General features: G+C 43.0%; 1 protein-coding gene across 8 annotated transcripts in view; it reads left to right on the forward strand.

Moving 5' to 3' along the window:
* Positions 1 to 15839, forward strand: part of myo6a (myosin VIa) — a 155450-nt gene that overhangs the window by 76911 nt on the left and 62700 nt on the right. For all 8 annotated transcript variants that reach the window (XM_080289818.1, XM_080289815.1, XM_080289819.1 and 5 more), the window contains exons 13-18: positions 2368 to 2525; positions 2776 to 2867; positions 4756 to 4828; positions 8743 to 8870; positions 10057 to 10152; positions 10426 to 10596. In XM_080289818.1, the coding sequence (XP_080145944.1) occupies positions 2368 to 2525; positions 2776 to 2867; positions 4756 to 4828; positions 8743 to 8870; positions 10057 to 10152; positions 10426 to 10596 (718 nt within the window). The remainder of the gene's footprint in view (positions 1 to 2367; positions 2526 to 2775; positions 2868 to 4755; positions 4829 to 8742; positions 8871 to 10056; positions 10153 to 10425; positions 10597 to 15839) is intronic.

Genomic DNA, 15839 nt, shown 5'->3' on the forward strand with positions numbered 1-15839 from the left:
TGAAGGAGAGGAGCTCCAGGACAGGTTATAGGCGATAAGTCCGATTTTAAGGTCCCCTCTGTGGCTGTAACTTTGGCTAAGTGCTAAAACACTTTGCGTTACATTCTGAAGTGCAACTCGGGTTATATTTACATTTAATTTTGAACCTCACTTGTTAAAAGTGTTAACTCTGCGAAGGCTAAGCTGTCACATATAATGGAAAGCATATCATTTTTATCTTTCCGATGCTTAATTTTGAGAGTTGATTGCAGTCACAGGAGCTTCTGGGTTTTTAAAATCTTGTATCTGCAGCACAGAGCAGCTTAGGTTGTTCTGAAAATGGTGAGAAAAGTGAAAAAGGAATTAGAATAATCCTATTTCTATACATGCAATACATAAGTAAAAAATACATAAGTAAAAAAAAAGAAAAAGCAAACCAGAGATTTAATGTGAATCTCTAAAGTGAAACCTGAGTCACTTTCCCGATAGACGTTTTAGTAAATATAGCAAGGGGCACAAACAAGGCCTGTTTTCTCTTCATTAAATTGGAAACAGTTATCAGCAAACTAACTGTTAATAGAGTTTAAGGACCTGTGCAAACCCTGTAGCTTGGAAACAAAGAGTTAGAGATATATAACTGTATGTCGTCTGCATAGCGGTGAACAAAAATGTCCTTAGAAGTGCTCAAAATGTGGTGAAGAGGGAGCAGATGTAACAGAAACAATAAAGGCCCCAGAATGGATCCGTGTTTACTTTCACTTCCACTCCCTGGTAAACTGTGTGGTGGTTAGGGTTAAGAAAACGGTCACAGTTTGGGTTAAAATACACTGCTTCACAACACTGAGGTTAAAAAACGCAGAGTTCGTAATGTTTTATTAATTTGACGCCTCCAAAGGACGCCTGAGATGTGCCTTCAAAACAAAAAACATCTGCTTTTTACTCAAAGTGCAGTAAAGAGGGAAAAGCTTTAAAATAAGGACGTCTTCTGTACCATTAAATTCTAAGAAACTTAGCAGGTAGGTTGGTGGTTTGAAGCATCTTGGGTAATATAGCTGATCGATCTCTGTGGGGGCGGTCGGACCATCTGCTGCAGGACTCCTTGTTCTAACTGAGATGGTAATGACTGAGCAAACGGCTCCTCTTAATGGGCTGCACCACTTTTAAAATGACTCCAGAGAGAAGCTGCAGCTCCTGTTTATATAGATATATAGACGGTAGCGCCTACCACTCTCTTAAAGCAGTAATTTATTGTTATTATTAATAATAAAGTTTTAATGAATTCTAAGTGTGAGAATGTAGCTGAAGGTGATCTCAATTGGTGAAAATAACTGCTTTGATTGGTAAGAGAAATCTATATGAGCAAAGACGTATGTTTATGCACATGCTGGAGAATAAATTCACGATGCCTAAAATCTAAATGTGTAGCGCTTCACTGTATGTTTTCATGTATGCAAATAGACTGGAAATGCAGCTTTATTAGGTCTGCCCTTGGCTCAGGTCATCCTGCAGCATAATATATTAGAAAAATACCAACCGAGCCACCTGCAGGGATCACAACTCCCCTGATATAATGTGTGGCTTATACAGGTATGTGCAGAGGAGATAATTTGCCGCCGAGGGAGGGAGGAGGACTTTGGGAGTCGTTATTGGAAGCTTTGGTCGTCTGAGTGCCACTCGTGTGGAGTTATTTCCCAGCGTGTCCTTGAGTGCACTGCAGTCGTGCTGAAGTAAAGTCCAGAAGTAAAGCCGGCTCACAAACTCGGCCCCAGCAGCAGATTAATGCGGTGTATTTTCTCCAGCCTCTGCCATCAGGTCACTCCTTTTGTCTGCACTCAGTCTGAAGCAATTACAATGTACCTCCACAGAGCTCGCTGCCAGTTATGGTTTCTGTCGCCGTTTTATGGCCACTGCCTCCCACCCAATCCCTCTTTCTTTGCAGCTGTCAATAACACAATTACCTGCTTGGAAGGTCCAGCTAGCCCGGTTCATTTAAACCCAGCATTTATCTGCAGGTGTGTAAGCACACGTTACACTTTATCTAGACGTGGCAGATTTGTTGTTTTGGGCTGTAAGCTCAGTGTTTTTAAATCCTGGAGTTGCATGCCTGGAGCAGAAAACCAGTAAAAGGGGAGTTAAAGCCAGCAGCACTGGGTATTGAGCATTTATAGCTGCCTGAGCATTATATGATGACCTGGGAGAGAGAAGAGGTTGCTGTGTCCGAGTGTCCCTGCTGGGATCTTTCTGTGGAACAAGAATTTGCTTTTGAAAGTGGAAGCCTGAGCACATGGTTTAACTTTTACACTTTCTCCCTATTTGACCATCTGTAAGTGAAAATAAAACCTAAAATCTCTGATTTATTTAAACCTGTTATCTTTGTGTCTTTCCCAGAGTGCCACTCAAAGTCGAGCAGGCCAACAACGCCCGGGACGCTTTGGCAAAGGCCGTGTACAGCCGTCTGTTTGACCACGTGGTGACCAGAGTCAACCAGTGCTTCCCCTTCGACTCCTCCGCCAACTTCATCGGCGTCCTGGACATCGCTGGCTTTGGTCAGTATCACAATAATAACAAAAAAACATCAGAATTTCAAGGTTTTTATAGATAACGTGTTTTTAAAACTAAGAAATGTTTGTTTGATGGTTTTAAGGGGAAAAAAACCTGTTGGTTGGTTTGATAACATTTTTTCTAAGGAGACAAAAAAGAAGTAATGCACGTTTTGAAAGCTCACATCACCTCAGAAAAGATCCTGTAATGGTCCACTTTGCTCTGACACACATTGTGTAACGAATATATTTGCAGAGTACTTTGAGCACAACAGCTTCGAGCAATTCTGCATCAACTACTGTAACGAGAAGCTGCAGCAGTTCTTCAACGAGCGGATCCTGAAAGAGGTGAGAACTGTTTGAAAGTAAAACCCTGCACCATCTCACCTCCGCCGGCAAACACCGTCAAATCAAAGCAGACATCTGTGGAGGACTCTCCATTTAAACTTTAAGTGTTTTTCTTATTGCAGGCAATTCTTTTCTGAGACTAGATGCCACATTTTCAAATTGCAGGTTGCAAAGTTTTCATTTTCCAAAAGTCTGAACATGAAGTTTAAATTTTCATCTCTGCAAAACATGAATTTTATTGTAATAGGTTTTATTTTAATGTGAAAGTGTGCTTCAGGTTTATTGCTGTTTATGTCAGAAAACCTTTCCATCCGTTCAACTAAGTTCTACCTTTTATTTGCACTTTAAGCAGACACATGCCCAAATACCCTCAACCTGGCTCCATGGCTGAGCCTTTCACACTACTTACATCAGATCCTCACATGATCTCTGGAGAGACTCCCGTTCCCTGCGTTCTCTGGAGCTTTTCTGAAGCATGTAGCATCCAGCAGGAATTTACCTCCGATACGGACGGACCTTTACCTGCGCTGTTCTCTCAGCGTAGAGATGTTAACACCTTAAATGTGAGCTAGACTCGCATTTAAGGTGGAAAAGTATATCTGTTGCTTTTTCTAAGCTTCAGAATTAAAAATCTGTAAAAGTCAGAAACCTTACTAAGATATAAATCTGGCTGATGATCCCTTCAGGATCATCTTCTTGTGCATTGCTGGACCATTTTGTGTCCTTTTATTTCCCTTTGTACCTGTTCCACTGCAGAGTGTTCAAGACCTCATCCACTATGTCAAAATGGCGCTCTTTAGACTCCACAGGAAGTGAAGGACATTTAAGGGAAGACGATCTGCTGAAGAGGACTGGTGGTCCTCGTTTAAGACCATCTTTTGATGGTTTTTCTGGCCCATTATCAGCACGGCCGCTATGACAGATTTGACAGCTCTCCTTGAAAGTTAGGAGATCCTTAAAGTTGATTTGTCATTTTTGAGTCATCGACAAAAGTCCTGAACTTTTGTGAACACACTTCGTAGAAGGACCAGCCTTTAGGCTCGTCTCGCCACAGCAGACCGGTGTGTTGTCTGCGCTACTAACAAAGCTCAGCATTGAAAGGTGGGAAGTTTCGTGCTGATTTTAGTAAACTTCTTCTTGGAACAGAAGTTGTTTCTTTTCTTTCACTTGACATCCTCTCAAGTTCAGATGAAACTCTTCACTTGCCACTTCTATCAGCACCCAAACAGTCATTAGCAACAGGTGGCACGGAGACTGACGGCGTCCAAGTCTGTGAAAAGCTGCGTTTCTGTGTGGGGAAAATAACAACGCTCTCTTTGAAGGTCTTCTTATAATAAAGGAGAAGGAACTCGAGCGCTCAGACCTCCGCCAACACACAGCGTTTGCTGACCTTGGAAAGCCACAGCCTATTGTCGTCGGGAGCTGTTTCCAACAAAAGAAATGCTGTTTAGTTGAAGACCCTGAGGTCCCTCTGTCAGACTGTTGTGTAATCATAGTTCACTCGCAGAATCCAGAGTTTTGGATCAGTGCCGTAATTGAATCATCTGCTCTGTCTGTAAACCGCAGACCTCAGAGAAGGGCCACATTAAATACTGGATTGTGTTTGACTTTCCCTCGACTGTGTTCTAACAGCGGCTGTTTCTTACCTTTAAAACTCCTCGTTTGCCCAAACATCTGTCTGCAGCATGAAAAGCCCCATCACCTTTAGATGCTCATTTTTGCATGAAAGTGTAATAGCAAAAAGCCTGGCCTAAGCGCCACTTGTTAGAGAGCTTGAATGCCCCCCAGGCAGAACCTCCGAGCCGTCCCTGCCCTCGTTAGACGAACGCCGGGCATGCCGTGAATACCGTTATGATTTCTCATTAGAAGTTTCTCTGTTGCATTCCAGGAGCAAGAGCTGTACCAGCGGGAGGGGCTGGGAGTCAACGAGGTTCACTACGTCGACAATCAGGACTGCATAGGTATGAAGACGCCACTCCTCGCTCAGCTCGCGTGATTGTGCATTCAGAGCAGCTGCAGTCACTCCTCTGTGCCGATGAAATTCTCTGCAGAGGGGTTTGATATTTGTTCTCTTTTTACACCACTCCTTTTATTAGTGCATAGAGCATAATGTGAAAAATTCCCTACTCCAACTGTGCACCTCAGATACCCAACAAAGGTGCAAAAAGCAGTTCAAATTCCTCTTTAAATATCTAGATGGTGCATGAATGTGTGGAGGGGATTTGATCAGCTTCCCCCCTTTTCTGCTCTGGAACAACCAGTGCAAGAGTTAAAGAGCTGATGAGGAAGTAAATCCCTTTGGTTTGATACTAAACCTTCAGCGCACGCAGAGTAATGCATCTTTAAAAATCCCACCTGCGGCTTTCACACAAAGTTTTGCCGTTAATGTGGAGAGTTTGTTGTTTTAGTTCACAAAGCAAGATTTCCTTCTGATCCTCTGATCAGTGCTACATCTTATCTTTTGTGTGGTTTATTATATTAATATTTAGAGCTATATTTTTTAAATATTCCTAAAGAAACACAGACTCATCCAGCTGTTTTCACTTCTCGAGCTGTTACTATAAAATTTCATCTCACACAAATAAAGTGTAATAAACCCGTTAAAATCTCTTCCTGAGAGTAAGTGCTCTGAGACCGAATGCTGGCTGAGTTTTTAACACTTTGTGCAGCACTTTATTGCGAGAAGCAACCTCGAGGCTGAAGTGAATGAATCCCCATTAGACTCTTAACGTTGAAATGTCCAACTATAAGGCTGAAATAAGCACGTTTACAGTGTCTGTGGATATCGGGGGAATCTTTGTGTGCTGCGTCCGATACAGTTTATGAATGCCGCTCGCTAACCAAGCGATAACCTCTCACTCCGCCCTCTGATTTAAATGTGGTCATTTCAGGAGCCAACACATCAATGCCTAAAATCCTTAGAGTTCAGATCCAAAATAAATAGCTGACTTCCAGACAGTGTTCATTTCATTGATTTTCATCATAGGTTTCATCAACAGTAATTTCTTTCAGGCAAAAACACAATAGCTAAATAAAATCTAATACATGAGGACGAAAACCATGACGTACTGAAACTTCTGTCAACGAATAAAAATGAGATGAAAACCTTTCGGGGAAACGAGATCCAATCAGAACTAATTAGGTTCTGATTAATTGAGGAAGGGTTAGCTAACTCCCATGCAAAAATAGCACTGCTTCAAAGATGGCTGTGCCCGTCGTTATTATACAGTCTATGGGGATGTGTTGATGTCCACTGGGTACATCAGACTGAAAAAGACAGCTCTAGTTCAAAGGTGTCGCCTAAAAATGAAATAGTCTATTTGCAGTGTGCCGTATTAAAGGAGAGCTAGGCCTCATGAAATTTTATTGTATACGAAAGAAAAAGAGCTTTGTATTTATATGTCAGCCCTATATGTAAGTGTGTCCTGTAAAAGCTGCTCATTATCCACCTCAGTGCTCATCATCCTCACTTTTAGGAGAGCTGCCTCTCTTCACTTTGACCTCCGAGCCTCGGTGGCGCTTCAAAGACCGCAAAGAGGACGAACGACGAAGCCCCCACGCCTGTGAACTCCCGTCCTGACTGAAATGTGTCTTAATAGTTCACAAACATGGAGGGAGACTGATGTGACAGGGCAATCTAAGGGGAAGGAGGTTAATGATGCTTTCTGTGCTTTCAGTATGAGATGTTTAACTACAGCAGAGCGAGCTGCAGGGAGGCGGGAGGCTGGCTGTGCTCGCTGGCTCGTAGCTTATCGAAACGCGGTTGTTTGTTTGCTGGTTTGGATTCCCGTTGCGTGTTATAAAAGGAGAAGCTCCTCTTTGTTCAGGGGACGTAAAAACCACAGTTGATGTAGCAGAAAATTACATTTGTACAAGCAGCGGCCACGTGACTGCACACAGAACAAGGCGGAGATGGAAACGAACAGGAGGAGGAGGAGTGGGAACTATTAAAAAGTTCTTTAACGTCACAGAAGTTTGTTTGAAGCGTTACTTTCACTTCATTCAGGTTTTATTAACTCGTGCAGCCATGTGCGCTTTCGTTTGTTGCTGGTTGTCTCCTGTGATGGAGAGAAGGTGGACGGATTGAGCAATGGAGGGGCAGATGACGGGATGCCTCCCGAGGTTTTTGCTGCTCGAAGCTCTGCTGACCTTCATTTGCTGAATAGTTTGTGAGTAGGAGTCTCCATCAAAGAGCCTCTACTGTGCAGCATGTCAGTTCCTGTCAGGAAACATTACTGAAAAAGACTGCTAAAGCTCACGTAGGTAGGTAATCATATCTTCTAAACAATCCCCCACGTCATCCTCTGAATCAGTCAGTCATCCCACGTAAACTTCCTCCCCTGCGCCTCAGTTTTCTGTCAGTTTGCTGGCTGTTTGTTCAGCGCTGACAGCTTTTCCTTCACAGGCGTGTTGTCGGTCACTGCAGACCTCACCTTCTTCCTTTATTTTCTTCTTTCTGTTAAAATAATCTTTAAAATAACATTTTGAAAGTAGGATCTGTAGCAAATTCAGAACATTTAAAGGGAAGGTTCTTTCTCCAGCTTCTTATTTTTTAGAGGAGCTGTTAAATATTAAAAATGAGCTTCCTAAATAGTTGTTTTTTTAGGCTCTTCAGCTTCTTGAGTAAAGGAATCCATCTGTCTCCATCACTGAACAAAAGTGGTGGCCTATGACACCACCTGTCAGCCTCCTATAACACAGTCTTGAGAACCCATCACAAGAGATTCAACACCTGCTCACACCATGAGCCATCACGTGACCCCAACGGCTCACGTGATGATAGAGAGCCGTAAAAACTCTAAGGACCACCTCCTGACTGCACCTTAGAAGTTACATATCTGAGACCTGCATGAGTCTCTTGGATTAGCGATGGAACATCTTTAAGAACGGCTGCCTTCAGATCAAGCACCTGAGACAATCATGACCAGGATGACCGAGAACCTTCACAGATGTCCTTACAAAGACTGATATTCTTCAGGTGGATTACTTGAGTTCATTTTTCCTCAGTATACAGAAATAAAACAATACCACAACACCAGGTTCAGCTGTGTAATATTCTGTATAGTAACAGGAAGCTTCCATTTATCTTTATGCTCTCTCTGATTGTTTAAATAACCGTTCACGTCTCTCCTGGTGTGATCAGATATGCTCACAACCCAGGATGGTTCAAAAAAAGAATCTGTCTTTGTAAAACTCACAGCTTTGATCTCTCATAGTCACACAGAGGGCTTCGCCAATGACGAGATTTAATCATGTATTTTTATATGTACAACTGTTTTTGACTTAAATATGCAGAGAAACTGGTTTTTACTTAACATTTCCATGTCAGGACCTTTCAGAAATAAAAGTGCATCCAACTTCCATCACGTTAGATTTTGATACTTTTGTAGGAGAAAGGAGCGAAAGTTGGTGCACGGCACAAAACAGGAAGTAAGCAGTGAGTCCTCGGGTGTCCCAGTCTCCGTCATCAGGAGCTTGAAGCTCATTACGTCCTTAAATTGAGCCGTGGCTCTTCTCTTTAGAATGGGTCAATGACTTTTAATAGTGAGAAGGATTTGATGTTAAACTAATAAAATAAAAATCACTTCTGCACCATCCGAGAGAACTAAACTGCACTAATGCAATAATAATAATAATTATGATTTGGTAAATTAGGTCCCCATCACCTTTCAAGTCAGATCAGGTCAAGGAGAAACTGTTACAATCTCCACACCTCTTCCCATTCGATTAAACTTTAATTTGAATTTGCCTACATCGCACCCTCCGTGATTCAATCGGTCGCGTAGCCCGTCAGCCTCGGGGTGATCCGCCACAGCTTCATTAAGAGGACACGCAGCGTTTATTTTTCTCATGCTTGTCACGGTTTTCCCCGCAGACCTGGTGGAGGCGAAGGTGGTCGGCATCCTGGACATCCTGGACGAAGAGAACCGTCTACCTCAACCCAGTGACCAGCACTTTACCGACACCGTTCACAACAAACACAAGGACCACTTCCGCCTGACTGTAAGTGACCGCACAAAGGAAGGAAAGTCAGGGAAGCATGCCACTTTTAACGCGAGGATTTTATGGGACTCAGGGAATGTTTGATTTACTCAGGAGATTCTCTCTGAATCATTTCAGCTTAATCTTTAGACTCAGAAAAAACTGGAGCTGATTTATATGTTTGTCTGAGTCTTCTTGTTTTACCCCATTCCTCCAAATAATCTGCTGCAAGGCCTATTTAGACCTTATTTTCCCTGTTTTGGCCTCAGCATTCAGGGTGGGCTGATATTAAACCTGAGAGACTACAGATTACAAACGCAGAGCTGGAAAAAGTGCTTTTTTTCCTCCTATCTCTCAGGTAAAGGAAGTTCTAGTTTCGTTTTCGGCTTTGTAAATTTACCAGCTGCTAAAAGATCTATTAAATTAATAGAAAACCCAAGTGGTTCACCTCATTTTGTGTCCCAACAATTAGTTCTTTATATGTAAATGTGAAAATGACTGTTGCCAAACTGAGTCCTGAAATTGTTGCTTCTGTCCAAACAGCAGCCAAAAAACTTTATAAGACAAAGACTGCAATGTGAGAAGCTGCACGTTCTCACATTGACATGTTTCGATGAGTAAATGTTTAGACTGGGTCTGAAGACCTGCAGCAGGTGCAAATCTGTTACCTGTGCCTGCACGCAGGGTTCAGTGATGCTGCAGAGCAGAACAGCTGATATCACCAACTGCATTTAAAGGTGGTGGCACTACAGCCTGAACACGAGATGATGGACTCACTGCTCTGATATTTATCACCACTAAAGATTATTAGCCGAGGAGCACTTTATCTGCAGTATTAAACAATAACTTATCAACAAGGAGCTTCACCTTCTCCCATGGCTCCTTAATTTTAAAGCTTTTATTGATAATTTGGATAATATTGATGATATTGGTAAACACAAAAAATGGGAACTTTTGATATTGACTTGAAGTTTTGAGTTTCAGTGGAGTGACGTGAAGCCTGAGAGTGAGGTGATCTCACTGACGGTTAAATTACTGGCATCAAATCTTAATCTTCCCAGCAGCGAGTGATTGGCAGGACTGGGAATTAGTTTTCCATCGTAAATGGGAAGCATGCATGAACTCTGCTGAGTCTGCAGAGTTTTAGTGTGTGTGTGTGTGTGTGTGTGTTTCCACCCGTGATCAGGTGTGTGTGTGTGTCCTGCAGGTACCCAGGAAGTCTAAGCTGACCGTCCACAGGAACGTGAGGGACGATGAAGGATTTATCATCAGGCACTTTGCAGGAGCCGTGTGCTACGAGACGGTGCGTCACCAGAACACACTGCGGCGTCTTCAAAATGAATCATTTCTTTTCTCTGATCACTCGACCGCAGAAAACTCAACTTTTAACATGAAAGCGTGCCATCATTGAGATGAGAGTTTTAAAAACATACCGAGCGTAGCTGCGGAGAGATTCAAGTCATAAAATCGTGTAGAGATTTTTCCTTCTGCAGTTAAGCAGGCGTATCAGAAACGGGAACAAAAAGAAGAGACTCGAACCGAGCGCCCCGTTCACGCTGAAATGTTTCTCCTTCAGACCAAGTTTGTGGAGAAGAACAACGACGCCCTGCACATGTCTCTGGAGTGTCTCGTCAGCGAGTCCAAGGATCGCTTCGTCCGCGAGCTGTTCGAGAACTCCAACAACAGCAAAGACGTGAAGCAGAAGGCCGGAAAACTCAGCTTCATCAGCGTCGGCAACAAGTTTAAGGTGAGCAGCAAAAAAAAAAGATCCAATCCAACATGCGATGTGTGATACAAATACTTGTAGATATTTATGACCACCAGGACATGTACTGCTCTGTGGAGAACAGGCTGAGTCTAATTAAAAGTCTTTGCCACCACTGGCTCGTCTGACTCTGATGAAGACGTCCTGTCTGTCAAAAAATAAAACAGAGCTGCTACACCTCATTAATGGCTTGAATTAAAGATGTGCTCCAGACGTCATCCCCTCAGATCCCGGCTCATTGCCCAGTCTGCTCAGGCGGCACTTTGGGCCCCGGCCAGTTCATACTCACACTTCTTCTTTACTAAATGCTTGTTGTATGTTTATTTTAGGATGATCTGATACAAGCAATGTTGCAAACCTGTTATGTAGCTATCAAAAATGCAGGCCTCTGTCAGCTTACACAAAACACCCCGAGGCTAAAAGGAGCTCCTAACTGGTTGAGCTGGGAAAACTCGGGCCTAATTTGAAGACTCTTCAGATTTTGGTGTGAGAGTACAGGTCGCTCGAATAAGCCCTTTAGGGCTGACAGAATACCCTCAGTGTGTTCTCTCCAGCATCTCCTGGGCCTGCCCCGTGGACTCTCAGATGGACATGCCCGAAGCGCCTCACCTCACCTAGGAGGTGTTTCTGCTCAAATGCCCAAACAATGTGAAATCACTCTTTTCACCTCGGCTGTTCTCCTCGCCCTCCACTTTCATCCTACAATCTGCTCCCTTTATTCCTTACCCGCTGAACTCATCCCCAACCTTAAGTAGGCACAGCGTGAGCTTCAGAGTTTGAGCTGCAAATTCTCATCATTGCTCGATGAAGCGATGATGAGATATACACAAATCCAGAGGCCAGCAGGCTCATTCAAGGGTTCCCACTCATCCTTAAAAAGTCCTAAAATGTCATTTTAAAATTTAAGGTAATTAAATGCTTTAAAATCATCGTGAGAGGATAATCTGAGGGGCTGCGCAGAGGCCTAGTTTAACATAAATAACGATGATGATAACTGTGAATCATGCAAAGCTACTCTACTCTAGTCCATTAAGCAGAATAGTTCCTAAATGTTTAGTCTGCCTCATTATATACATGTCTGACTGATTGTTATAATAAAGCCGACAGCGCCCAGGCTCACCTCCGAGGTCCCGTAGGTACAAAGAGTCAAAGTAAATGTATGAAATCTTCATCAAGAACATAATTTTTCACCTAAAAACAGTCAGATGAGTGTCTCTCTTTCACCCTGAGCACAGAGATGGCAACGTCTTTGCTGTCAGCTGGAGTTATAAACGGAGGATTTTTATTCTCCTCCATCGTGACTCATCCAGCTCAGCCTCTCACCTTGATGTGCGCTCTAATGTGTCACCTAACCAAAGGCAAGGTGAGCCAAAAACCACAGCGCCTGGCTCCACTCAATCATCCCTCCTAAAATATATAAATATATATATTTAATGGAGAAAAGATAACCTGAGGTAGTGATGGCCAGGTGTATTTAACAGGGTCAAAGCCAGAGAGCAGCGAGGTGTCCAGTACAAACAGGATTTGTTTCTTTTCTTTTTTTTAAAATTAAAGACGCGGGAACACAATAAATTAATTTTCACGTGTACAGTGACAGTGATTTATATCAACCGGTCCTCCAACATTCATAACAGGCCTATGTTGCAAAAGTCTGAAACAACAGCAGGAGGGAAAAAGTGTTTACTGGAGGCCATTTTTAACCTCGCCCTGCATTTTTTCCAGGCTTAAAATTAATTGGAACAATTGACTGATAAGAGTTTCATTTCCACGAGGGGCCTCGTTTCTTTCCATTTCCTGACAAATTAAGGAGAAAGGAGGTCTGGAGTCGTTTGCACTGTTTAATTTACATTTGGCAGCTTTCAGAATAGCCTGATAATGAAATGCAATAGTTCAGCCTCGAAGTAATAAATGCATAAAATAGTTTTTCAGCATTAGCTGAATAAGGTGTTCTTAGTTATTTAATTTGTAAGCTAATAGACATGTCCTTGTCAGAAATCACACCCGGTGTTGCTGGAGGTCAGCGTAATGCCATTTTTAGGACCAAGCAGAATAAACATCATTTGTTTTCTGAATTTTCTGAAGTAGAAAATTACAGCGGATTGAGGCCTTTATGTCTGTAGTTTATTTCAATGATTTGTGTCATCCTTCTTCACAGATTCGTAAAACTGCGTGTCATCTGCATAGCAAAGAATGTATGTATAATGAGAAAAGTATTGGGCCTAGTTGAGAGCCCTGTGGAACTAACTTCTAACTAACAGCTTCTAGTTTCTGTAATAAAATGTTATGATCAGTGAATTTTAGTGCTCTAGCTTTGAAGAGCACAGGGACGAGTTCACTGTGGCCGGTTTTCTTGTTTTTTAATGACAAACCAATAAGACGGGAGGTGTGGAGTCGGCTGGATACTTTGGATTTGAGCAGCAGCTGTTTGTCTAAATTCTTAATAAGTTATCCAAAAGTGGTGACGATTCAAGTGTTGAAGGATTATTATGAAGCACAGTCGGTACCAAAGAATCTGCCGGCCATTACAATGAGCCTTGTATGGAGGAGTAAGGAGTCTTGCATGAGACTGATCTTAAGTTTGATTTCCACTTCCTGTTTGTTTAAGTTTATAAAACAATCATAGTTTGGGATGAAGTTGACCCTTTTTTACAATATTAATGCTTTACCCCATGGAGACGACGTTTGAAGACCTTCCCCCGACCTTTAATGCCGAGTTTTCACACCTCAGTGTAGATGAACATAGACATGGTTTGACAACCATTAGAACAGTTTCCAGGTTTTTCCAAGGGTAGCTGCATAGACAGAGACCGAATCACTGATTTCTGCTGCACATCCAGTCATTATGTTTTATAAGTAGGCATAAAATATGTCAGAAAACAGCTTCAGGTGTTATTCCTGGTAGGCTCAGGCATCTCTTCTTATTTGTAGTCATCCTCACAGTAAGTGTTTTTAATCATAGTCTGCTGACTGAATTGGGCCAGTACTCTTCAGGATTGGTCCACTGGTTTTCTGTCCAGCTGAGTACTGTGGCTCTCCATCACGAGGCTATGTGGAAAGTTCCTACCATAATGAGTCACAGAACAGCAGCGAATTTAAAAGTATGTGAGGATAAATATACACTTCAAATTTAGATGTGATAAGGTAATTACATGAAGCAGACATTTTTCTAATGTAGCGCCATTTTTATCAAATTTGTTGGTGCACATGGATTATATTCTCAGCCAGGTGAGGTCAGCTGACCAGCTGAAACTGTCCGATGAAGGTCAGTGTTTCCTGTGGGTTTATTGCTTTTGGATTTGGGGATGTGCCTCAGGCTGCACTGTTTCTGTGACGCACGAGGAGAATGTTTGAAAACCGTGAATGTCCAGCGTGGAAGATCAACTAAACTGATGCTTTCAGGAAAACAAAGAACAAGTCATGTTTGTCTGCCACTGCACCAGCAAAAGCATCCCGCGGTCGTTCGAGAGGGTTTAACTCGAGTCCGTGCAGACTGGATTTAGTCGTTATTACGTGTGTTAGTGTGTTCTGTGTTTTCCTCATCCCGGCGCTTCTCCTCCTCCTCCCCTTCCTGAGCCCTCACTATTCGAGCTATGATTACGGTTCAAAAGGTGTACCGGAGGACCCAGACGGGAGGCGAGCCGTGGGTGCAGAGGCGAGCGGGGTGGGGAAAATGAGCAGTGATAAATCCGAGACGGTGGAGGTGATGGAGACGCTGCTTCCTGGAGCTGCAGCGATGAAGGGAGATTGTGATCCGTGCAGGTTTTCATTATAACCAGACATCGTGGCTTTGCCCCACTTCAGTGACCAAATACATCATAACAAAGGTGTCCTGCTCCAAAGGCTCATCCAGACATGGCTGATAATTCACCTGCCTGCCTCCGAATCATCTGCATGCTCCTCTGTTATGAATTACAAAGTCATCGTGCAGCAGCAGACCTGACCGGGTCAGATTGCATTAGCGGCTGTTTGTCTGTTTGCATGAGCATGACTGAGAGAGATGTAAATAACATCATAAACGCTTTACAGACATTTAAACCTTTAAATGGAGCGGAGGCCGGCCGGCCGTGCATTCTTCTGCTTTTTGTTCCGCACAGCTGCTTTTCGTCAGCACATGTAGGCTGCTGCATATAAAAGGGAGTTATGTAAGCCGTAACACACTCTCATACGTCCTCTCACGAGAAAATGGATGAGGCGAAGGCCAAGTCCATCATTTTATTAGAGCATCTCCAAGTATATGACTGTGTTAATTCCACAAGCAATTACAGTAAGCAGATGGATGGAAAGGCTTTCAAGCTGTCGTGCCTGTTTTAGCCTTACCTGTGCCGTGGCTTTAAGGGAGACATGGTGAGTTAGCTTTTTCATCACTGCAGTTTGTCTTTACTTAATTATATCACCAAAACTTGCAAAACTAATGATTTTCCAATCAGCCTTAAACGTAATTTGCACAGGTGCTGCAGTGGCTTTTTAGAAAGTTTGACGAAATAATTTTTTAAGCATTTTTAATACAATGCTTCCGAAACTTAACCAGCAGGGTCTCAGAAAAAGGCGTTGGGTTTTAAATAATGAAGGGTCAAGAAACTGTCCCTGCACCATCGCATCACCGTCAGTCTGAACAGTGGATACAAGGCAAGATGGGTCCATGCTTTCACTAAACTCTGACCCTACCTGTCCTTGTCATGTGTCCTCATCCGCATCACATGACCTTAAAAATGCTTAAAAATAAATATCTGGTGCTCTTCCTCAGCCCTGCTCTGCTTCTCTGGTCAGGCTCACCAGCCTGCAGAGCTTCTTCTTCTGTAGTTATTGTGGTGCTCAGTTTGTGAAAGCGTGAGGGAAAAAATTGAGTTTTCGAGACAGCTTCCTGCTCGCATATGACAGTGTTTGCCACATCAGCCGAGGGCGTCATTGCGAGCCTGGATTGGCCGTTGTGTGTCCGCCAAACACATTAGTGGACAAACAAGGACGTTGCTGTGGTGTTAATTGCCGTTAGCGGGCCGTCCTTTACAATCTGTCACTGTTTGCTTGGCTTCACTGTGCACTCATCTGTCTTGCATTATACCCCCTAATCAGTATACATCATTTACATTTGCATATGTTCACATTCACAGATGCTCCTCGTGTCCACAGTCACATCAAGAAAAGCTACAAGAAGCTTTAATAATGCAAGCATTAGTGAGAAGTTTCCCCTCTCTGAATCCATTTCTGTGCTGATTTGTAACTCTGTT

Source organism: Astatotilapia calliptera, chromosome 15 (genome assembly GCF_964374335.1).
Source record: "Astatotilapia calliptera chromosome 15, fAstCal68.1, whole genome shotgun sequence".
NCBI classification, from domain to species: Eukaryota; Metazoa; Chordata; class Actinopteri; order Cichliformes; family Cichlidae; genus Astatotilapia; species Astatotilapia calliptera.